Here is a 25,084-nt window from a genome sequence, read left to right on the forward strand (position 1 = left end):
CCAGTGCGAAACTTCCTGGAATAAAGACCGCTCGCTGCTGCTCTCTCTGCTTGTGCAGGGGGACTGGTCTTGCCCCCGCCCCCTCCTGTAGTGGGTGGAGCCTTGCTGGGCCCCTCCTACAGCTCTGCTGTCAGCACAGGCTATGTACAGCTCAGCAATCTGGTCACCGGGTAATATCTGGATACGCAAAGACATTTGATGGCAGATTTGTATCCTTTGTGGCTGTTGAGAAATTCATTCAAATAAGTTGGAGTTCAGCTTCACTCTCCCTGAGAGTTTCCTTCTGCATTTGGTCTAGTTCCTCCGACCGTCCCCGCGGCTTTGCGCCTCCTCCTCCTGAACATCAAGCTGACGCCTGCGCTCAAAATCAGCCCCTGACACAGCCTTCATGGGTCTTAGCAAGTTACTTAACCCCGCTGCTCCTCTGCGAGCGTGTGTTGTGGCAGGACCCGCAGTCAAGGCACATCGAAGGAGAAAAAAAAGAAAATGAAGCAGAAATTCCTGAGCTTCTGCTGTATTTAACCTGTGACCCGCCATTAATGCAAAACAGCCACGGTGGCTGCAAATCTGATCTCGCCAAACCCAGTTGTGTGTTCGAGTAAAAAAAAAAAACGAAAAAATGAAACGTGCGGTATTTGAGCGCATGCCAGCTTCGCCGTCTCTCCAACATATCCCTCGTTTTACAAGACCACGGTTGCCAGCAGATGCTTTGTATGGGTTAGTACGCGCCGCCATTTTTCATTTTGTAGTTTTTTTTTTACCTAACAGGCGGCTTAGCATTTTCCAGGCATCCAGCAACCGTAAAATAGCAAAAAGGATTCACAGAGATCTAAAAAAAAACGAATTCAGGATCAGAAATCAGTTAAATGCTTTATGGGGGAAAGAATCCTAAAAAAGTTTTCAGCCTAAAAGGTTTTTAAAAAAAAATGCATAAAGTGTAAAAGTAAAGAATTTTAATGTTCTCGAGAGGATTCAAGGTTAAAATAACGTCCATTAATTTTTTTTCTGTCTGCTTTCCATTGCACAGACTTCTCTGTCGTCCATTGATGGACACAGCTTCATGAAAATAATAAGCAGCCTAGGGTTTTACTGCCCCCCTACAGGACACTAGGCACATAAGGACCGCCACCTTGAGCCTGCTTAGTTTCACTTGAGTATTTGTAAAAAAAAAAAAATAGCATAGCTATTTGTCCAGCCAAACTGCTGGTACATTTATTCTACACAAATGGGGCAAAACTGAATGTTCTTAGGCTATTTCCTCTACAGGTCGAATGTTAATCATTCAACATAAAACATAGGTGTCAGGACCTAAATCACCTGCTTATGGCACTGTGCTTCCCAGAGTGGATAGTTGTAGTTCCAGTGTCCACCAGTCTGTGTCTCCCAGCAACTTGTAGTAATCAGTTTCCATCTGATGCTGGCTGCTGGGCAGGTATTTAGTCTCTCCTCTGCAAAGTACACTTTGCATCAGTGCTTTGCTTTACTTGCTGCCAGATACTAAGTGTTGTTAATTCTGCTCCTGCTCTGCGTTATGAATAATATAACAAAATATTTATGATCGAATTATAGAGGAAAGAGCATGAGAACATTAGATTTTGCCCCACAGGACAAATGTACATGTAGTTTTGCTGGACGAATAGCTCTGCAATTTTTCTTACTGTGCGTATGGGCCTTAAGACTATTTCCTCTTCAGAACCCCTCCTCATCCCCCCCCCCACTTTATCTTCAGAACCCCTCCTCATCTCCCCCCCCCCACTTTATCTTCAGAACCCCTCCTCATCTCCTCCCCCCACTTTATCTTCATAACCCCTCCTCATCTCCTTCCGCACTCCATCTTGATAACTCCTCCTCATCTCCTCCCCCCACTCCATGTCCATAACCTCTCCTCTTCTGCCCCCTCCTAATTTCCATAGACCCTCATTTCCATAACCCCTCCTCTTCTGCCCCTCCTCATCTCCATAACCCCTCCTTTTCTGCCACCTCCTCACCATAACCCCTCCTCTTCTGCCACCTCCTCATTTCCATAGCCCCTCCTCATCTCCATAACCTTTCCTCTTCTGCCCCCTCCTCATTTCCATAGCCCCTCCTCCTCACCATAACCCCTCCTCTTCCGCCCCCTCCTCATTCCCATAGCCCCTCCTCATTCCCATAGCCCCTCCTCATTCCCATAGCTCCTCCTCATCACCATACCCCTCCTCTTCTGCCACCTCCTCATTTCCATAGCCCCTCATCTCCATAACCCCTCCTCTTCTGCCACCTCCTCATTTCCATAGCCCCATCTCATCTCCATAGCCCCTCCTCTTCTGCCACCTCCTCATTTCCATAGCCCCATCTCATCTCCACAACCCCTCCTCTTCTGCCCCCTCCTCATTTCTATAGCCCCTCCTCTTCTCCACAACCCCTCCTCTTCTGCCCCCTCCTCATTTCCATAGCCCCTTGTCATCTCCATATCCCCTCCTCTTCTGCCCCCTCTTCATTTCCATAGCCCCTCCTTATCTCCGTAACCCCTCCTCTTCTGCCTCCTATTTCCATAGCCCCTCATAATCTCCATAACCCCTCCTCTTCTGCCCCCCCCCTCATTCCCATAGCTCCTCCTCATCTCCATAACACCTCCTCTTCTGCTGCCTCCACATTTCCATAGCCTCTCCTTGTGCACAGTGAGTTTACAGCTCACAAGATTTCTGGCAGGATCAACAGGAACTCTCGGCACTTACAATGGTATATTTAATTGACCAAAAAGAAACAAAAAAGAGTTGTTGATTGTAGGTATTTATATACACACCTTGTGATAGACCAGCGGTTCTGACGGGCTCGGATCGGTCTTGATACAAATGTTCTGTGATATCCATACACCTAACAACCACAAAAACAAAAAAAATGCCATTTGCTCCATCAAACCAAACTCTCCATAAAACGAGCCTCCTTCCTTCTCCAGCCTCTTCCCGTCACATCTGTTTTGTATTAGATTTAGTCTCAGATTATGGCGGCCTCGCGGCCCGGAGCCTGTCCTGCGGGGAATCGGCGGCCTTCTTTGCTAGGGGTCAAATCGCACATTTTACTGTACAATTAATGTCTCACCGATAATTCAGCGTGAGGGAGCTGCGTCTTTAAAAGGCTGAATCAAGCCCAGTCCTTCCAGAAACAATACCGTTCCTTATCGGTTTTCTGTTATGGCGCCATTCACAGAGCAAGGCTCCTGCCGGGAGTCAAACATCACCGGCCTTTCACCGGAGGAGAATTATGGGTTTACATTGGCAAATTTGTATCCTTAGTGACAGAAGTATTGGGGATGTTCTGAGCTCACCCTCCATCACTTACCTTTTGTGTGTATATATGAGCGGAAGGGAAAGAATTGTTCCTCTTCTCGCCTGAGAGTCGTATTGTCACACAGATTCCCAGAATGAGACATTTACTGGAACACCGACAACAGATCTTCCTCACACAGATACTTTGTATCTTTACAGCTCGGCTCCAGCCACAATGTTTCTCTTTAGTTTAGGATGGAGTGGGGAAGGGTTCATGTTTCTGTCAGGTGTTTATTCCTGTCTGTGCCCCCTTTGGGGAGATTCTCCCTCACTTCCTGTTCATGTGACACCTTTGCAAGGAATAAGGGCACTGGTGTCACTAGGACAACACAACACCAGTAAAAATGTCGGGTTTCTCACCGCTTCCTGTTCTGGAAAAGAGGTTACAGTCCGCTATGGTGTTAATATACTATATATACCTAGTGCCTCATCGTTGTCCTGCATCCCTAGAATAGTTGTCCCTTATCCCTAGTGCCTCATCGTTGTCCTGCATCCCTAGAATAGTTGTCTCTTATTCCTAGTGCCTCATCGTTGTCCTTCATCCCTAGAATAGTTGTCTCTTATTCCTAGTGCCTCATCGTTGTCCTTCATCCCTAGAATAGTTGTCCCTTATCCCTAGTGCCTCATCGTTGTCCTTCATCCCTAGAATAGTTGTCCCTTATCCCTAGTGCCTCATCGTTGTCCTTCATCCCTAGAATAGTTGTCCCTTATTCCTAGTGCCTCATCGTTGTCCTTCATCCCTAGAATAGTTGTCTCTTATTCCTAGTGCCTCATCGTTGTCCTTCATCCCTAGAATAGTTGTCCCTTATCCCTAGTGCCTCATCGTTGTCCTGCATCCCTAGAATAGTTGTCTCTTATTCCTAGTGCCTCATCGTTGTCCTTCATCCCTAGAATAGTTGTCCCTTATCCCTAGTGCCTCATCGTTGTCCTTCATCCCTAGAATAGTTGTCCCTTATCCCTAGTGCCTCATCGTTGTCCTTCATCCCTAGAATAGTTGTCCCTTATCCCTAGTGCCTCATCGTTGTCCTTCATCCCTAGAATAGTTGTCTCTTATTCCTAGTGCCTCATCGTTGTCCTTCCTCCGTACAATAGTTGTCCCTTATCCCTAGTGCCTCATCGTTGTCCTTCATCCCTAGAATAGTTGTCCCTTATCCCTAGTGCCTCATCGTTGTCCTTCATCCCTAGAATAGTTGTCTCTTATCCCTAGTGCCTCATCGTTGTCCTTCCTCCTTAGAATAGTTGTCCCTTATCCCTAGTGCCTCATCGTTGTCCTTCCTCCTTAGAATAGTTGTCCCTTATCCCTAGTGCCTCATCGTTGTCCTTCATCCCTAGAATAGTTGTCTCTTATTCCTAGTGCCTCATCGTTGTCCTTCATCCCTAGAATAGTTGTCTCTTATTCCTAGTGCCTCATCGTTGTCCTTCCTCCTTAGAATAGTTGTCCCTTATCCCTAGTGCCTCATCGTTGTCCTTCCTCCGTAGAATAGTTGTCTCTTATTCCTAGTGCCTCATCATTGTCCTTCATCCCTAGAATAGTTGTCCCTTATCCCTAGTGCCTCATTATTGCCCCTCATTCCTAATGCCTCATCATCATTTCTCAGTTTAGTACCTCATTGTTGGTTCTCATTCTAAGTAAGGGCCCCATGCCTCATTGTTTTCCTTCATTCCTAGTGCCTCATCTTTTTCGCTCCCAGGACCCCATACCTCATCGGCATTCCTAGTGGCTCATCTGTATAATTCCCAAGGCCCCATGCCTCATCGTTTTGTTTCATTCCCAGGTCCCCATCCCTCATCATTTTCCTTCATTCCTAGTGCCGCATTTGGTTCGCTCCCAGGACCCCATGTCTCATTGTTTTCCTTCATTCCTAGTGCCTTATCTATTTCACTCCCAGAACCCCATGCCTCATCGTCATTCCTAGTGCCTCATCTGTTTCACTCCCAGAACCCCATGCCTCATCGTCATTCCTAGTGCCTCATCTGTTTCATTCCCAGGGCCCCATGCCTCATCGTTTTCCTTCAGTCCTAGTGCCTCATCTGTTTCATTCCCAGGGCCCCATGCCTCATCATTTTCCTTCATTCCTAGTGCCTCAACTGTTTCATTCCCAGGGCCCCATGCCTCATCGTCATTCCTAGTGCCTCATCTGTTTCATTCCCAGGGCCCTATGCCTCATCGTTTTCCTTCATTCCTAGTGCCTCATCTGTTTCGCTTCCAGGACCCCATGCCTCATCGTCATTCCTAGTGCCTCATCTGTTTCGCTTCCAGGACCCCGTGCCTCATCGTCATTCCTAGTGCCTCATCTGTTTCGCTTCCAGGACCCCATGCCTCATTGTTTTTTTTAATTCCTAGTGCCTTATCTGTTTCATTCTCAGGCCCCATGCCTCATCGTTTTCCTTCATTCCTAGTGCCGCATCTGTCTACAGTCACAAGACTCCTCTTTGTTCCCCATACCTAATGCCTCATTCCTCGTCATTGTTCCTCATTCCTAGTTGTTATCCATTATTTCTAGTGCCTAAAGCTGTGTCGTTTTCCCTCATTCCTTGTACTCATTCTCTCATTGCTAGCACATTATTTCTTGTAGTTCTCATTCATCGACAGTGCCTCATGCTTGTGGTTGTCCTTGATTGATAGTGCCCTATGCCTCACGGTTGTCCACCATTTAGAGTGCCTCATGGTTGTCCCTCATTGCAAGCACTTCATGACTTGTGGTTGTAACTTATTCAAAGCACCTCATGGTTGTCCCTCATTCAAAGAGCCTCATGGTTGTCCATCATTCAAAGCACCTCATGCCTCGGGGTTAACCCTCATTCATAGCGCCTCATGGTTCTGCCTCAATCATGGCATCTTATGGTTGTCCCGTATTCATAGCAACTAATGCCTAATGGTTGTCCCTCATTCATTGCACCTCATGCCTCGTGGTTGTCCCTCATTTATAGAGCCTCATGGTTGTCCCTCATTCATAGCGCCCCATGCCTTGTGGTTGTCCCTCATTCATAGCACCTGATGGTTGTCCCTCATTCATAGTGCCCCATGCCTTGTGGTTCATTGTTACATTGTATCTAATGCAGGCCATACACGGGTCAGTATATAAGAGAAACAATTGACAGAAGATTGTTACATTGTATCTAATGCAGGCCATACATGGGTCAGTATATAAGAGAAACAATTGACAGAAGATTGTTACATTGTATCTAATGCAGGCAATACACGGGTCGAATTCAGAATTAATTTTCATTAGAAAATCAAAACTTTTGTGCATTCTGTAATCCGATGGTACCAACATTGATTTCGAAATTCGACCGATCAAGCCTTTCATTTCTCCTCATGTTGCTACAGAAAAGAATTTTGGTGGCTAAGAATTTTCTTTTCTGTCCAGGTCACAGCTCACGCTCATTTCTTTTTCATTTATATTTTCCGCACAATCCTTCCATCATTGATTCGAAATTCAGTGGTTTTTCAAAAAATTTACATCATGCCCGATCACTCAAATTCGATGGTCACACGAAAATTGGCCATTTCTGTAACCCACTAAAGGTGCGAAATTTGAACGAAAAGTCTAATGTTCCATACACACTATAAGAAAATCGTATGAAAATGTTCCTATGAAGACCGATCGTCCGATAATCGGATCGTTAGTACACAGCTTTCGAGAGCTAATCATGACAATTCGTACGACAATATCCGAAGGGACAAGTGCAAAAATTTTTCTCGTACAATACCAGATCATACAATTTTCCTTTAATCATTCAAAGAGCCTCATGGTTGTCCATCATTCAAAGCACCTCATGCCTCGTGGTTAACCCTCATTCATAGCTCCTCATGGTTCTGCCTCAATCATGGCATCTTATGGTTGTCCCGTATTCATAGCAACTAATGCCTAATGGTTGTCCCTCATTCATTGCACCTCATGCCTCGTGGTTGTCCCTCATTTATTGCACCTCATGCCTCGTGGTTGTCCCTCATTTATAGAGCCTCATGGTTGTCCCTCATTCATAGCGCCCCAAGCCTTGTGGTTGTCCCTCATTCATAGCACCTCATGGTTGTCCCTCATTTATAGAGCCTCATGGTTGTCCCTCATTCATAGCGCCCCATGCCTTGTGGTTGTGCCTTATTCATAGCACCTCATGGTTGTCCCTCATTCATAGCACCCCATGGTTGTCCCTCATTCATCGTGCATCATGGTTGTCCCTCATTCATTGTGCATCATGGTTGTCCCTCATTCATCGTGCCTCATGGTTGTCCCTCATTCATCGTGCCTCATGGTTGTCCCTCATTCATAGCACCTCATGGTTGTCCCTCATTCATAGCGCCTCATGGTTGTCCCTCATTCATAGTGCCTCATGGTTGTCCCTCATTCATAGCGCCTCATGACTCTTGGTTGTCCCACATTCATAGCGCCTCCTGCCTCATGGTTGCCCCTTATTCATAACGCCTCATTCCTCGTGGTTGTCCCTCATTCATAACGCCTCATGCCTCGTGGTTGTCCCTCATTCATAGCGCCTCATGCCTCGTGGTTGTCCCTCATTCATAGAGCCTCATGCCTCGTGGTTGTCCCTCATTCATAGCGCCTCATGCCTCGTGGTTGTCCCTCATTCATAGCGCCTCATGCCTCGTGGTTGTCCCTCATTCATAGCGCCTCATGCCTCGTGGTTGTCCCTCATTCATAGCGCCTCATGCCTCGTGGTTGTCCCTCATTCATAGCGCCTCATACCTCGTGGTTGTCCCTCATTCATAGCACCTCATGCCTCGTGGTTGTCCCTCATTCATAGCGCCTCATGACTCTTGGTTGTCCCACATTCATAACGCCTCATGCCTCGTGGTTGTCCCACATTCATAGCGCCTCCTGCCTCATGGTTGCCCCTTATTCATAACGCCTCATTCCTCGTGGTTGTCCCTCATTCATAGCGCCTCATGCCTCGTGGTTGTCCCTCATTCATAGCGCCTCATACCTCGTGGTTGTCCCCCATTCATAGAGCCTCATGCCTCGTGGTTGTCCCTCATTCATAGCGCCTCATGCCTCGTGGTTGTCCCTCATTCATAGCGCCTCATGCCTCGTGGTTGTCCCTCATTCATAGCGCCTCATGCCTCGTGGTTGTCCCTCATTCATAGAGCCTCATGCCTCGTGGTTGTCCCTCATTCCTGGCTGGATTTTTTGGGACTGAGTAGGTGAATTCTCTCCCATATAATGGGCTCCTTGCTGAGATTCCTGTACAGTAAATAAATCGGAAGGTTGTGAAAGCGGATTTGTATCCGAATTTCTGCTGATTTTTCCTGCCAAGAACAAACACTCCTGATTGCTGCGAGCGCTGCAGCTCCTGCCAATATCGTAAAACTAATATTTAGCCGTAGAGAGACAAATTATCACCAGCCGGACGTACAATAGGGCATTCATTTTTATTGTCCTGCGCTTGGGGGCCCCTCGGGTGCCGCCGCAAAGAGCGCAACGCCCCGGCCTATCAAATGCCCCATTTTCCACGCTCTGCCGCCTACATGCAGCCGCCGATCAGCCGTGGCGGCACAGCCCTGCGGGGCGTCACTTACTGAGAGTTCTTCAACAACTCCTCTGGCACAGCCGGGTTTGTTCAGCTGTTCATTCCCCAACTAATCCAGCTGCTGATATCAAAACAAACAGGGTCTTCGGGGAAAGGACATGGGGGGGGGGGGGTGAGGCCCTGTCCGAAAGACCAGCGATTCCACTAATCGCTATTTGTTCATAACACGGGCGCAAAACAAATCCTGCGATTGCGCTGCCATTGTACATTTTTAGGATGACTTCAGTAAAATAGAAGAAGATGAAGATACATTTGCTGGTTTCAGATATTTTTTCCTTATCTTGCCGGATCGTTTCAGTATATAAGAGAAACAATTGACAGAAGATTGTTACATTGTATCTAATGCAGGCCATACACGGGTCAGTATATAAGAGAAACAATTGACAGAAGATTGTTACATTGTATCTAATGCAGGCCATACATGGGTCAGTATATAAGAGAAACAATTGACAGAAGATTGTTACATTGTATCTAATGCAGGCCATACATGGGTCAGTATATAAGAGAAACAATTGACAGAAGATTGTTACATTGTATCTAATGCAGGCCATACACGGGTCAGTATATAAGAGAAACAATTGACAGAAGATTGTTACATTGTTTCTAATGCAGGCCATACACGGGTCAGTATATAAGAGAAACAATTGACAGAAGATTGTTACATTGTTTCTAATGCAGGCCATACACGGGTCAGTATATAAGAGAAACAATTGACAGAAGATTGTTACATTGTATTTAATGCAGGCCATACATGGGTCAGTATATAAGAGAAACAATTGACAGAAGATTGTTACATTGTATCTAATGCAGGCCATACATGGGTCAGTATATAAGAGAAACAATTGACAGAAGATTGTTACATTGTATCTAATGCAGGCCATACACGGGTCAGTATATAAGAAACAATTGACAGAAGATTGTTACATTGTATCTAATGCAGGCAATACACGGGTAAGTATATAAGAAACAATTGACAGAAGATTGTTACATTGTATCTAATGCAGGCCATACACGGGTAAGTATATAAGAAACAATTGACAGAAGATTGTTACATTGTATCTAATGCAGGCAATACATGGGTAAGTATATAAGAAACAATTGACAGAAGATTGTTACATTGTATCTAATGCAGGCCATACACGGGTAAGTATATAAGAAACAATTGACAGAAGATTGTTACATTGTATCTAATGCAGGCAATACACGTTTCAGTATATAAGAGAAACAATTGACAGAAGATTGTTACATTGTATCTAATGCAGGCAATACACGGGTCGAATTCAAAATTAATTTTCATTAGAAAATCAAAACTTTTGTGCATTCTGTAATCCGATGGTACCAACATTGATTTCGAAATTTGACCGACCAAGCCTTTCATTTCTCCTCATGTTGCTACAGAAAAGAATTTTGGTGGCTAAGAATTTTCTTTTCTGTCCAGGTCACAGCTCACGCTCATTTCTTTTTCATTTATATTTTCCGCACAATCCTTCCATCATTGATTCGAAATTCATTGGTTTTTCAAAAAATTTCCAACATGCCCGATCACTCAAATTCGATGGTCACACAAAAATTGGCCATTTCTGTAACCCACTAAAGGTGCGAAATTTGAACGAAAAGTCTAATGTTCCATACACACTATAAGAAAATCGTATGAAAATGTTCCTATGAAGACCGATCGTCCGATAATCGGATCGTTAGTACACAGCTTTCGAGAGCTAATCATGACGATTCGTACGACAATATCCGAAGGGACACGGGCAAAAATTTTTCTTGTACAATACCAGATCGTACGATTTTCCTTTAATCAGTACAGTAGTCGTCTGAAAATACAATACATGACATCACTTTCGAAATTCTTTTCTTTCATAGGAGAATTTTCTTTTCTTTAGTAACCTTTTCACTTTTGATGTGAGACTAGCAGGGGAAACAAAACGGCCGATCATTTGTCCGATAATCTCATCGTGTGTACGGGCATTAGAAAAGATTTTCGAAAAGAAAACTCTTTCGAAATTCAATTCATGTATGACCGGCTTAAGAATTTTCATTCGAATTTCGCACCATTAGTGAGGCCACAGCAACAGACACTTTTTGAGCGACCATCAACTTTGAGTACTTGAGCATGTTGGAAATTATTCGAAAAACTGAACGAATTTCTAATCAGTGATGGGAGAGTCGTGCGAGAAATGTAACTGAAAAAGAAATTAGCGTGAGCTGTGACCTGGAAAAAAAAAGAAAATTCTTGACTATGAAAATTTGTTTCTGAAGCAACATGAGGTGAAATGAAAGGCTCGGTTGGTCGAATTTCGAAATCAATGGTGGCGCCATCGCATTACAAATCGCACAAAGTTTTGATTTTCTAATGAAAATGAATTCTGAATTAGTTCCATGTATGGCCTGCATTAGATACAACGTAACAATCTTCTGTCAATTGTTTCTCTTATATACTAAAATGTAATTGAAAAATAAATGAGCTGTGACCTGGAAAGAAAAGAAAATTCTTCACCACGAAACCTTTTCTGTAGCAACATGAAGTGAAATGAAAGGCTTGGTTGGTCGAATTTCGAAATCAATGGTGGCACACCTGGATTACAAAATGCACAAAATTTCCGATTTTCGAAAGAATCGAAATTTGACCCGTGTATGGCCCGCATAAATCTGCATGGCACTATTCATACATACTAAAATTGGTATTGCTACCTGTTAGATCCACCTTCTCGGTTGGTCCTGGTTAGTGGGAGAGTGATGCCAAATACAAAATGATAGTTGTCACCAGAGCAGGAGGTGGGAGGAAATCCTCCAATTGGGACACCTATTTATGTTGTCAAAGCTTCCAGTGGACCTACATATGAAAAAAAAAATAGTTGGAGTAGTTTTTAGGTTTTTAAGTGTTTTTGCTGAGACCTGTAAAACGATTTGCCTTGTTTGTTGTCCATACTACGAAAATGCTAAATGTAGCATGTCGGTGGGCGGCACAGTGGCTTAGCGGTTAGCACATCTGCCCTGCAGTAAATGGGTCATGGGTTCGATTCCTGACCATGGTGTCCGCTGCATGGAGTTTGCATGTTCTCCCTGTGATTGCGTGGGTTTCCTCTGGGTGCTCTGGTCTCCTCCCACACTCTAAAGACATGCTGGAAGGTTAATTGGCTCTTGTCCTAGTTTCATCCCTGTCCATGTGGGATCTCCTGCATGGTGGGGGTTGGAGAAAGACCTGGCAACCTACCCTGTAAAATAATTGCTAAGAGAATTCATGGAAAAAGTCACTTACGAGTGACGGTCCGTGCAATCGCCAAGGATCAGATACCACTGAATGGATGGATAGATAGATAGATAGATAGATAGATAGATAGATAGATAATAGATAGATAGATAATAGATAGATAATAGATAGATAATAGATAGATAGATAGATAATAGATAGATAGCATGTCGGTACCGGTAGAGTCGAGTTTTTCCCCCTTTAAATCAGTTCTAACAAATGCTTCAGGCTCCTCTCCGCACTCTTCAGTCTCGGCTTCGCTTTGTGCCACCACGGGGTTCCGTCCATCAGAACCTAAAAAAAATGCCGTCACACAGAGCTCACCTCCAGCCTGGGGCTTTGAAGTGGCGGCAGAGGGACCCCCGCAGAGCCGGCAACCTCAGAACAGAGGAGAGTCAGAGACTGAGGCGTCCTTCAGTCAATAAATGCAATCTTTGTAGGCAGCGGGAAGGTCGCATGCACTCTGCGGTGGAGCGCAGAGACGGGGCGCCTGTGCTACTACGACCTTCAGATATCACACAGGTCTTCCTGTGGACACCAGAAGGACTCCCAGGGTGGTTTTCTCTGCCTGTTTGTTGAATTTTGCTCTTGTGTTTTGTCTACTGTCTTTTTTTTTTGTCTTTTATGTTATTTTTTTGCATGTTATATTCTTTCTGTTTTTTTTGCGTTTTGTATTTTTTTTGTTGTTGTTTTACCTTGTCTACCTGTTCTCATCCATTTGGCTTTTTATAATCTTTGATCAGTTTTGGAAGTTTTAGATATTTTTTTTTTTTTGGTACCGTTTGGAAAATATGACCGGTAAGTTCAGGATTATTATTATACAGGATTTATATAGCGCCAACAGTTTGCGCAGCGCTTTACAAAAGAAGGCAGACAGACCAGCAGGGAACTTTTTGTTATTTTTATTAAAATGTAAAAAAAATTGCAAAACCAAAATTCGGAATGATGCTTTTTGTCCCGGTCACGGCCGTCACGTGATGTGAGAGATTTAACCAGTGGATTACAGGAGAGAATTGCTGTGGTGGGGGACGGGAGGGGGGCACCTAGGATGGGCCCACTAACCTCACAGGCGGGGGAAGCTGCACTGCCTGTAGTTCCTCCTCAGGACCCATGGGGGACGGGAGGGGGCACATAGGATGGGCCCACTAACCTCACATGCGGGGGGAGCTGTAGTTCCTCCTCAGGACCCATGGGGGACAGCAATGGGCACCTAGGATGGGCCCACTAACCTCATGTGTGAGGGGAGCTGCACTGCCTGTAGTTCCTCCTCAGGACCCATGGCGGACAGGAGGGGGGCACCTAGGATAGTCTCCCTAACCTCACTTGGGGGAGCTGCACTGCATGTAGTTCCTCCTCAGGACCATGGCGGACGGGAGGGGGGCACCTGGGATGGGCCCACTAACCTCACGGGTGGGGGGAGCTGCACTGCCTGTAGTTCCTCCTCAGGACCCATGGGGGACGGGAGGGGGTACCTAGGATGGACCCACTAACCTCACGTGCGGGGGGAGCTGCACTGCCTGTAGTTCCTCATCAGGACCCATGGGGGACGGGAGGGGGCACCTAGGATGGGCCCACTAACCTCACGTTTGGGGGAGCTGCACTGCCTGTAGTTCCTCATCAGGACCCATGGGGGACGGGAGGGGGCACCTAGGATGGACCCACTAACCTCATGTGCGGGGAGAGCTGCACTGCCTGTAGTTCCTCCTCAGGACCCATGGGGGACGGGAGGGGGGCACCTAGGATAGGCCCACTAACCTCACGGGTGGGGGGAGCTGCACTGCCTGTAGTTCCTCCTCAGGACCCAGGAACTGCAGATACACCAATACATGTACAATATTGCTGATTCTCTCCCTATATTGGATGTAACGTGTTTTGGAATATTATTTCTCTCTTGTTACATTTTTGTGTTTTTTTTGTCCTGCAGGTCCCTCCGGAATCTATCAAGGAGCCAACAGCCTGACCAATAGCGGGGCCTTCAGCGGCGTTCACCAGGTATCAGAGTTTATCTTCATCGAACTATTTGTACATTCAGAATATTCCAGTGTATGGTGTTATATAGACAAGTGTTATTGGCGGGGCTGAATACAAAGATGAAATACATACAGCTGATGACTTTGTTAGATCTGTTTGGCCAGTCTTGTGTTCCAGGAACTCCTTCCAGACGGCACAGCCATGATCTTCCTGTTTCACACAGCAGACAGTACCGTTTGGTCACCTACCCATCCCCCAACATGCTGATAGATCGTTGTAATGAGATCATTCCTCTTCCCTCTCTGCTCCTGTCAGCAAGCTCCCAGTGTTATGTATGCCGTGCCATCCGTGGAATTAAAGGAAGCTAATAAATATACTGATTCAGGTCCTTACACTACCTGCGTGTGAAACGTAGCTCCAGACAGTTTTTTCTTGTTTTCAATAGAGCTTCCTTGCTGACCAGAGATACATTTTACATTTTCTGATATACAGGTAGCAGGACCCGAATTTTCTTTTTCTTAGCTTCCTGTAAATATTTTTTTTTTTTTGCTGTCTGAGGCTTCATAGGCAGTAACAGCGTTGTCACCTGGAGAGGAAACGAGGGAAAATCTCCACCCAGATAGCAATCTTTAGTGGCCTGAAGTGAGTTTGTAAATGATGAACAAAACAGGACTGAAAATAAAGAGGCAGCTGATTGTGAGAATCAGAAATGTTCCAGATAATCAGCACCCCCCCCCCCTCCCCCGACACTTCTACTATCGGTGTAATTGACGTGTGATTTGGTGCCACCAGAGATGTGTGTGTTCTGTCTTATAAGAAGTGGATTTAAATTGAGGTGTCTTCTTTCTTATCCCAGGAATATTCCTCATACCCGGGTTTTAGCCAAGGCCAGTACCCCCAGTATTACAGCACGACGTACAACTCCCCCTACATCCCCACCAACAGCATCAGTCCCACCTCCATATCCTCCACCACCTACGCCCTGCAAGAGGCTTCCCACCACATCTCCAATCAGAGCTCAGAGTCTTTGTCAGGTGAGTGCCTTCGTCTGTTACCCTCTGGGGACCAGAAGAGCTTACACTCTAACGTCTCAGCACAGTCACTCATTATTATTATTATACATTTATATAGCTCTGACCTATACCGCAGCGCTGTACAGAGATCACTGAGCCAGTCACATCAGTCTCTGTACCAGAGGAGCTTACACTCTAATGTCCCCTCCCCCACAGTCACATCAGTCACTGTACCAGAGGAGCTTACACTCTAATGTCCCCTCCCCCACAGTCACATCAGTCTCTGTACCAGAGGAGCTTACACTCTAATGTCCCCTCCCCCACAGTCCCATCAGTCTCTGTACCAGAGGAGCTTACACTCTAATGTTCCCTCCCCCACAGTCACATCAGTCTCTGTACCAAAGGAGCTTACACTCTAATGTCCCCTCCCCCACAGTCCCATCAGTCTCTGTACCAAAGGAGCTTACACTCTAATGTCCCCTCCCCCACAGTCCCATCAGTCTCTGTACCAAAGGAGCTTACACTCTAATGTCCCCTCCCCCACAGTCACATCACTCTCTGTACCAGAGGAGCTTACACTCTAATGTCCCCTCCCCCACAGTCCCATCAGTCTCTGTACAAGAGGAGCTTACACTCTAATGTACCCTTCCCCACAGTCCCATCAGTCTCTGTACCAAAGGAGCTTACACTCTAATGTCCCCTCCCCCCACAGTCACATCAGTCTCTGTACCAGAGGAGCTTACACTCTAATGTCCCCTCCCCCACAGTCACATCAGTCTCTGTACCAGAGGAGCCTACACTCTAATGTCTCCTCCCCCACAGTCCCATCAGTCTCTGTACCAGAGGAGCTTACACTCTAACGTCCCCTCCCCCACAGTCACATCATTCTCTGTACCAGAGGAGCTTACACTCTAATGCCCCCCCCCCCCACAGTCACATTAGTCTCTGTACCAGAGGAGCTTACACTCCAATGGCCCCCCCACAGTCACACACTATTATACATTTACATTCTATAGCTCTGACATATACCGCAGCTCTGTAACTATTTTCCATCTGTTTTCTTTGTAGGGGAATATCCTTCACATAACGGTCCCTCCACACCAATCAAAGATTCAGAATCTGAGCGGCAGCAGAGGGGCTCCGATGTGAAGTTACGAGGGAGATCTAAGCGGAATAATGACCCCTCGCCATCAATGGACAATGAGATTGAGGTAGGTGCTGGAAATGTGTGCTGCTGTGACAAATCATCTTTTTTGTGGGAATGCCTGGAGGTGTCCTGTAATGGGGGGAAGCCGGGAAGTGGGCACACAAGCTCGCAGCACACCGGGCATAGCACGGCTCCATCATTTCACGTGTGAAGGTGTGACCGGACCCTTGTCAGGATGTATGGCACCCTACTCCGGAGTGTAGAGCGCTGTACGCACAGCCCGTAGGAACGCAGCGCCGGTGTTATGGAGTGGGCATCTCTGCCAGTGAAAACAGTTGTAAGCTTGTAAGAGGCGGCGGTGCCAAGCTGGCCAGATGTTCTGAATTACAGACTGCACAGAGAAATGTCTGAAATGGGGAATAAATAATGAACGCGCCTCAATCTGGTCACACGGCCTTGGAATGTTGGCCAGCTAGAGGACAGAGGTCGCAGGTCATTGTGACACTTAGGGGTCTATTTATTACAAAAAAAAAAAATACATAGCCATCGGTCCAATGAGTCTGCATGTGCATCCATTCTGTGCAAATTGAGGAAAAACAAATGTTCTGTAGGCTAGTATTTCTTCTGAACGAATGTTCTGTATTCTAGTATTTCTTCTGAATGAATGTTCTGTATTCTAGTATTTCTTCTGAACTAATGTTCTGTATTCTAGTATTGCTTCTGAATGAATGTTCTGTATTCTAGTATTGCTTCTGAATGAATGTTCTGTATTCTAGTATTGCTTCTGAATGAATGTTCTGTATTCTAGTATTGCTTCTGAACGAATGTTCTGTATTCTAGTATTTCTTCTGAACGAATGTTCTGTATTCTAGTATTGCTTCTGAACGAATGTTCTGTATTCTAGTATTGCTTCTGAATGAATGTTCTGTATTCTAGTATTTCTTCTGAACTAATGTTCTGTATTCTAGTATTGCTTCTGAATGAATGTTCTGTATTCTAGTATTTCTTCTGAACGAATGTTCTGTATTCTAGTATTTCTTCTGAACGAATGTTCTGTATTCTAGTATTTCTTCTGAACGAATTTTCTGTATTCTAGTATTTCTTCTGAACGAATGTTCTGTATTCTAGTATTTCTTCTGAACAAATGTTCTGTATTCTAGTATTTCCTCTGAATGAATGTTCTGTATTCTAGTATTGCTTCTGAACGAATGTTCTGTATTCTAGTATTTCTTCTGAACGAATGTTCTGTATTCTAGTATTTCTTCTGAACGAATGTTCTGTATTCTAGTATTTCTTCTGAACGAATGTTCTGTATTCTAGTATTTCTTCTGAATGAATGTTCTGTATTCTAGTATTTCTTCTGAACGAATGTTCTGTATTCTAGTATTTCTTCTGAACGAAAGTTCTGTATTCCAGTATTTCTTCTGAACGAATGTTCTGTATTCTAGTATTTCTTCTGAACGAATGTTCTGTATTCTAGTATTTCTTCTGAACGAATGTTCTGTATTCTAGTATTTCTTCTGAACGAATGTTCTGTATTCTAGTATTTCTTCTGAACGAATGTTCTGTATTCCAGTATTTCTTCTGAACGAATGTTCTGTATTCTAGTTTTTCTTCTGAATGAATGTTCTGTATTCTAGTATTTCTTCTGAACGAATGTTCTGTATTCTAGTATTTCTTCTGAACGGATGTTCTGTATTCCAGTATTTCTTTTGAACGAATGTTCTTATTATGGGCGGTGCTGGAATAGCACATTATGACACTAATGGAGCTGAGGAGCTTGGGTAATGTGTCTTGGTAACAACAGATACAAAGTAACAATTCTAGAGAACATTAGAGACAATTAGCAAATAAATGTTACTTTTTTTGGCCAATTCCCTCGAGCATCCTTTAGATTTGTTACATTGTATCTCTGGCTACAAAGACGCATGTGTTTCCTGAGCTTGTCAGCACCGTCTTGCAGTGTTTTAGCGCCCAGTCCAACCAATGCGATGTTAGTTGCGAACCTGAAATCGCATCTGATGAATGTGAATATCAGTGTCTTAACGTGCGATTTGCTGCAGCGCAATTTCTGAAATCATTCTTCCGTGACTTTTTCTGCAGTTTTGTTGTGATCAGGGGCGGACTCACCAATTTGGGCACTTGGGCATTGCCTGAGGGCCCAGGGTCGGTAGGGGGCCCCATGAGATGCCCCTGGTACCTTTCATAGGCTTTTTCGGGTGTGGTTTGAGTGTGGGTGAGGACACAGGGGCCCCATGATCCCCTACTGCCCAGGGGCCCCATGAGTTGTCAGTCCACCCCTGGTTGTGATTTCACATTCATAGAATACAATAGAAATTGCAAGAAATCCTTGAAAATCTTCACAAGTAGCAATAAAGTCTTAAGAAATTGCAAACAAATCAATCGATTTTAAACCGCAGCAGTGTGAACGGCGACTGAAGCTGCAGCATGCTGCCGGCTTTATCTACCCAGAGCTTTTTTTTTCTTTTTTTTTGTGTGGTTCATGTAAAGTGAGTTTTTGCGTTGGGTGCTGACCGGTTAAAAAGCATTATGGGGAAAGATTGAAGCTCCATTCACACTGACCTGAGCATTTTTCAGGTTTTTTTTTCAAGCGTTTTTTTTCCCAGGTGTCTGAGCATTTTTTTTTGCAGATTTATAATATTATAGGGGTTTTTTTCATTTAGGCGTTTTGTGCTGTGGCCAATAGAAATAGCTGCTGTTTGAGCTGAAAACTCCTGAAAAAACACTTGAAACAACGCTGGAAAAAAAAAACACTTATTCCCACCATTCAGGTGTTTTCTATTCAAGTCTATGGGGACAAAATGCTTAGATCGGCCTGAAAAGTAGCGCAAGTACTGTTTTGAGCGACGGGCGTTTTGCTACAGGCGACGAAACGCTGATATGTGAACAGGGGACATAGAAATGAATTGGATTTTGCTTGTTGAGTGTTTCTGAGCATCAGGCGTGGAGCTGAGAAGCGCCCTATTGTGAATGGCGCCTAAGACCTTACCCCTGGCTCACCTCCGTGCGGTCATGCGGGCCTCGATTTGCGTGGACACGAGAGCTCCTTCATTTGAATGGACTCCCATGCCCCGTGACACACAGTCCCTGCACTAGTTTGGAAATCGCATCTCAGTTCCCAGGTCGGTTTGCGATTTCCAGTGCGGGCGGCGTGCCATTAGAATTAATGGCATCCGTCTGTGGGTCCGCATTCCTCTGTGTGGGTGGTGCGGCTGCAGGTATTTGTGGGGGACCCTCATTCCTCTGTATGGGTGGTGCGGCTGCAGGTATTTGTGGGGGTCCCTCATTCCTCTGTGTGGGTGGTGCGGCTGTAGGTATCTGTGTGGGTCCCTCATTCCTCTGTGTGGGTGGTGCAGCTACAGGTATCTGTGTGGGTCCCTCATTCCTCTGTGTCGGTGGTGCAGCTGCAGGTATTTGTGGAGGTCCCTCATTCCTCTGTGTGGGTGGTGCGGCTGCAGGTATTTGTGGGGGTCCCTCATTCCTCTGTGTGGGTGGTGCAGCTGCAGGTATTTGTGGGGGTCCCGCATTCCTCTGTGTGGGTGGTGCAGCTGCAGGTATTTGTGGGGGTCCCTCATTCCTCTGTATGGGTGGTGCAGCTGCAGGTATTTGTGGGGGTCCCGCATTCCTCTGTATGGGTGGTGCGGCTGCAGGTATTTGTGGGGGTCCCTCATTCCTCTGTGTGGGTGGTGCGGCTGCAGGTATTTGTGCGGGTCCCCCATTCCTCTGTGTGGGTGGTGCAGCTGCAGGTATCTGTGTGGGTCCCACATTCCTCTGTGTGGGTGGTGCAGCTTCAGGTATTTGTGGGGGTCCCTCATTCCTCTGTGTGGGTGGTGCGGCTGCAGGTATTTGTGCGGGTCCCCCATTCCTCTGTGTGGGTGGTGCGGCTGCAGGTATTTGCGCGGGTCCCTCATTCCTCTGTATGGGTGGTGCAGCTGCAGGTATTTGTGGGGGTCCCTCATTCCTCTGTATGGGTGGTGCAGCTGCAGGTATTTGTGTGGGTCCCGCATTCCTCTGTGTAGGTGGTGCAGCTGCAGGTATTTGTGGGGGTCCCGCATTCCTCTGTATGGGTGGTGCAGCTGCAGGTATCTGTGTGGGTCCCGCATTCCTCTGTGTGGGTGGTGCGGCTGCAGGTATTTGCGCGGGTCCCTCATTCCTCTGTATGGGTGGTGCAGCTGCAGGTATTTGTGGGGGTCCCTCATTCCTCTGTGTGGGTGGTGCAGCTGTAGGTATTTGTGGGGGTCCCACATTCCTCTGTGTGGGTGGTGCAGCTGTAGGTATCTGTGTGGGTCCCTCATTCCTCTGTGTGGGTGGTGCAGCTACAGGTATCTGTGTGGGTCCCGCATTCCTCTGTGTGGGTGGTGCAGCTGCAGGTATTTGCGCGGGTCCCTCATTCCTCTGTATGGGTGGTGCAGCTGCAGGTATTTGTGGGGGTCCCTCATTCCTCTGTGTGGGTGGTGCAGCTGTAGGTATTTGTGGGGGTCCCTCATTCCTCTGTGTGGGTGGTGCAGCTGTAGGTATCTGTGTGGGTCCCTCATTCCTCTGTGTGGGTGGTGCAGCTACAGGTATCTGTGTGGGTCCCGCATTCCTCTGTGTGGGTGGTGCAGCTGTAGGTATTTGTGGGGGTCCCTCATTCCTCTGTGTGGGTGGTGCAGCTGTAGGTATCTGTGTGGGTCCCTCATTCCTCTGTGTGGGTGGTGCAGCTACAGGTATCTGTGTGGGTCCCTCATTCCTCTGTGTCGGTGGTGCAGCTGCAGGTATTTGTGGAGGTCCCTCATTCCTCTGTGTGGGTGGTGCGGCTGCAGGTATCTGTGTGGGTCCCGCATTCCTCTGTGTGGGTGGTGCGGCTCCAGGTATCTGTGTGGGTCCCGCATTCCTCTGTGTGGGTGGTGCAGCTGCAGGTATCTGTGTGGGTCCCTCATTCCTCTGTGTGGGTGGTGCGGCTGCAGGTATCTGTGTGGGTCCCTCATTCCTCTGTGTGGGTGGTGCGGCTGCAGGTATCTGTGTGGGTCCCGCATTCCTCTGTGTGGGTGGTGCGGCTGCAGGTATTAGGTCCCGCATTCCTCTGTGTGGGTGGTGCGGCTGCAGGTATTAGGTCCCGCATTCCTCTGTGTGGGTGGTGCGGCTGCAGGTATTAGGTCCCGCAGCTGCACCACCCGCACAGATGTGAATCGGGTAAAACTAAATTTGGCCAGAAAACTCAAAAACACTGAAAGACTGGAAAGGCGCTTCAGGCGACCAATTCTTCTTCCCTGTTTTTGTGCTTTTGGACCGGAGAAGGTCCCGCATCATCCCGGCCAATCTACCAAACCGACGGCGAGAGGCGGCGTGATCCTCGCAGACAACACGGAGACAACACGGAGCGAAGGCGGGGCCCGTTCATCATCACATCCAGCTGATGCATTTTCCACATGGACCGCGATCGTCTCCGAAGGACAGGACTTTACAAACTTGCTTACGAAAAACCAAAACTTGGCGGAACAACAAAGGGATTGTATTTTTCCATACATTATGGATGGAGCATGCCGGGCGGATCTGAATGATGTCCCGCGGACAGCTTGGCAGCGCTTGTGAGGATGAACTGAAGAAAAAAAAAAACGATTTTCTTGTTCCAACTACCTGCGCCGACGTCTGTAAGACTTACAAAGTAACATTGAAGGCTTTACAGAGAATATTCGCTTTAACCCATCGGGGTCACTACTTCTGCAGCAGCCCGCGTCACTGCTTTGGGGCCCCGGGTAGGAGGGAGGGGGGCCCCGTTGTTAAGGAAAACTGGAAACGTTGAGGTTTCCAGGATAGAAGGGCCAAAATCTGACCTCAGGATCATCACTGATCACAGATCCTCCTGCATATTATTATACAGGATTTATATGGCGCCAACAGTGTGCGCAGCGCTGTACAAAATGAAGGCGGACATTCCAGTTACCATACAATTTGATAGAAGAGGAATCAGAGGACCCGGCCCGTAAGACACTTGAAGTGTTTAACACCACGGCTGATCCCGGCCTCTCCGCTCCTCAGTTTTCCGGTGATTTTTGACACCCATAGATGATGTGACCTCCAGATAACGGGGATCGGCACCAGGCCAGACTTCATCACTTTCCAGCAGATGCGCATCAGAGGGGATTGATGGCTGTGATTGGCGTAAAGCGTCGATTTCATCCCAAAATAAAAGAGTGGAGATGAAGATCTGCTAAGCGAACAGAATAACCTCTCTGTGATCGATTGAACCTCTTTGTCTTGGAAGTCTCCACAATCTGTCTCAGACGTCGGCCATGATTTCATACTGCCCCCCCCCCCCCCCCCCCCGTGTCCAATCCCAGCAATGTCTCCATCCCGCTGAATCAGCAAATACGGTCCACCTAATAGAATACACATGGATGGAAAACACGGCTCATGACCTGGCTGTCATCTCCACCAATCATCCAGCTGCCTGTCCACAGCTCACAAATGATGTCCTACAGAAAGTCCTACTGATTATTATATGTATTGCTACATGCTTACATAGTGCTCACATGTGCCATAGCGCTGTACAGAGAACATCACACAAGTCTCATCAGTCCCTGCACCAGAGGAGCTTACACTCCAATGACCCCCCCATCCCTCACAGGCACACACTATTATTATTATACATTTCTATAGCTCTGACATATATCGCAGCGCTGTACAGAGATCACTGAGCCAATCACATCAGTCTCTGTACCAGAGGAGCTTACACTCTAATGTCCCCTCCCCCCACAGTCCCATCAGTCTCTGTACCAGAGAACCTTACACTCTAATGTCCCCTCCCCCACAGTCACATCAGTCTCTGTACCAGAGGAGCTTACACTCTAATGTCCCCTCCCCCACAGTCCCATCAGTCTCTGTACCAGAGGAGCTTACACTCTAATGTCCCCTCCCCCACAGTCACATCAGTCTCTGCACCAGAGGAGCTTACACTCTAATGTCCCCTCCCCCACAGTTCCATCAGTCTCTGTACCAGAGGAGCTTACACTCTAATGTCCCCTCCCCCACAGTCACATCAGTCTCTGTAGCAGAGGAGCTTACACTCTAATGTCCCCTCCCCCACAGTCCCATCAGTCTCTGTACCAGAGGAGCTTACACTCTAATGTCCCCTCCCCCACAGTCACATCAGTCTCTGTACCAGAGAAGCTTACACTCTAATGTCCCCTCCCCCACAGTCACATCAGTCTCTGTACCAGAGGAGCTTACACTCTAATGTCCCCTCCCTCCACAGTCACATCAGTCTCTGTACCAGAGGAGCTTACACTCTAATGCCTCCTCCCCCACAGTCACATCAGTCTCTGTACCAGAGGAGCTTACACTCTAATGTCCCCTCCTCCCACAATCACATCAGTCTCTGTACCAGAGGAGCTTACACTCTAATGCCCCCTCCCCCACAGTCACATCAGTCTCTGTACCAGAGGAGCTTACACTCTAATGTCCCCTCCTCCCACAATCACATCAGTCTCTGTACCAGAGGAGCTTACACTCTAATGCCCCCCCCCCCCACAGTCACATCAGTCTCTGTACCAGAGGAGCTTACACTCTAATGTCCCCTCCTCCCACAATCACATCAGTCTCTGTACCAGAGGAGCTTACACTCTAATGTCCCCTCCCCCACAGTCACACACTATTATTATTATACTGCCACTCCCATACTTAAAAAGCCCTCCCTGGACCCCACCAACCTGAACATAAGACCCATCTCCCTGCTGCCATTTACCTCTAAACTCCTAGAACGCTTAGTCTACAATCGCTTGAGCTCCTCCCACCTCACCGACAACAACCTTCTTGACCCTTTACAGTCCGGCTTTCACTCACTCCACTCCACTGAAAATGCCCGACTAAACCTCACTAATGATCTACTAACTGATAAAACCAACAGCCACTACACCGTACTCCTCCCAACCAATGGCCACTACTCCATACTCATCCCAACCAATGGCCACTACTCCGTACTCCTCCCAACCAATGGCCACTACTCCATACTAATCCCAACCAATGGCCACTACTCCGTACTCATCCCAACCAATGGCCACTACTCCGTGCTCATCCCAACCAATGGCCACTACTCCGTACTCATCCCAACCAATGGCCACTACACCGTACTCATCCCAACCAATGGCCACTACTCCGTGCTCATCCCAACCAATGGCCACTACTCCGTACTCATCCCAACAAATGGCCACTACTCCGTACTCATCCCTACCAATGGCCACTACTCCGTACTCATCCCAACCAATGGCCACTACTCCGTACTCCTCCCAACCAATGGCCACTACTCCGTACTCATCCCAACCAATGGCCACTACTCCGTACTCATCCCAACCAATGGCCACTACTCCGTACTCATCCCAACCAATGGCCACTACTCCGTACTCCTCCCAACCAATGGCCACTACTCCGTACTCATCCCAACCAATGGCCACTACTCCGTACTCATCCCAACCAATGGCCTCTACTCCGTCCTCATCCCAACCAATGGCCACTACTCCATACTCATCCCAACCAATGGCCACTACTCCATACTCATCACAACCAATGGCCACTACTCCGTACTCATCCCGACCAATGGCCACTACTCCGTACTCATCCCAACCAATCTCCACTACTCCGTACTCATCCCAACCAATGGCCACTACTCCGTACTCATCCCAACCAATGGCCACTACTCCGTACTCATCCCAACCAATGGCCACTACTCCGTACTCATCCCGACCAATGGCCACTACTCCGTACTCATCCCAACCAATGGCCACTACTCCATACTCATCCCTACCAATGGCCACTACTCCCTACTCATCCCAACCAATGGCCACTACCC

The 25,084-nt window shown here is 47.1% G+C and overlaps 1 protein-coding gene across 2 annotated transcripts in view; it reads left to right on the top strand.

Moving 5' to 3' along the window:
* EYA2 (EYA transcriptional coactivator and phosphatase 2) overlaps positions 1-25,084 on the top strand; it is a 197,234-nt gene that overhangs the window by 132,752 nt on the left and 39,398 nt on the right. For both annotated transcript variants that reach the window (XM_089653108.1, XM_089653109.1), the window contains exons 7-9: positions 14,033-14,100; positions 14,936-15,113; positions 16,161-16,303. In XM_089653108.1, the coding sequence (XP_089509234.1) occupies positions 14,033-14,100; positions 14,936-15,113; positions 16,161-16,303 (389 nt within the window). The remainder of the gene's footprint in view (positions 1-14,032; positions 14,101-14,935; positions 15,114-16,160; positions 16,304-25,084) is intronic.

Source organism: Staurois parvus, unplaced genomic scaffold (genome assembly GCF_062004578.1).
Source record: "Staurois parvus isolate SC_StPar_1 unplaced genomic scaffold, SC_StPar_1.0 ptg000699l, whole genome shotgun sequence".
NCBI lineage: Eukaryota > Metazoa > Chordata > Amphibia > Anura > Ranidae > Staurois > Staurois parvus.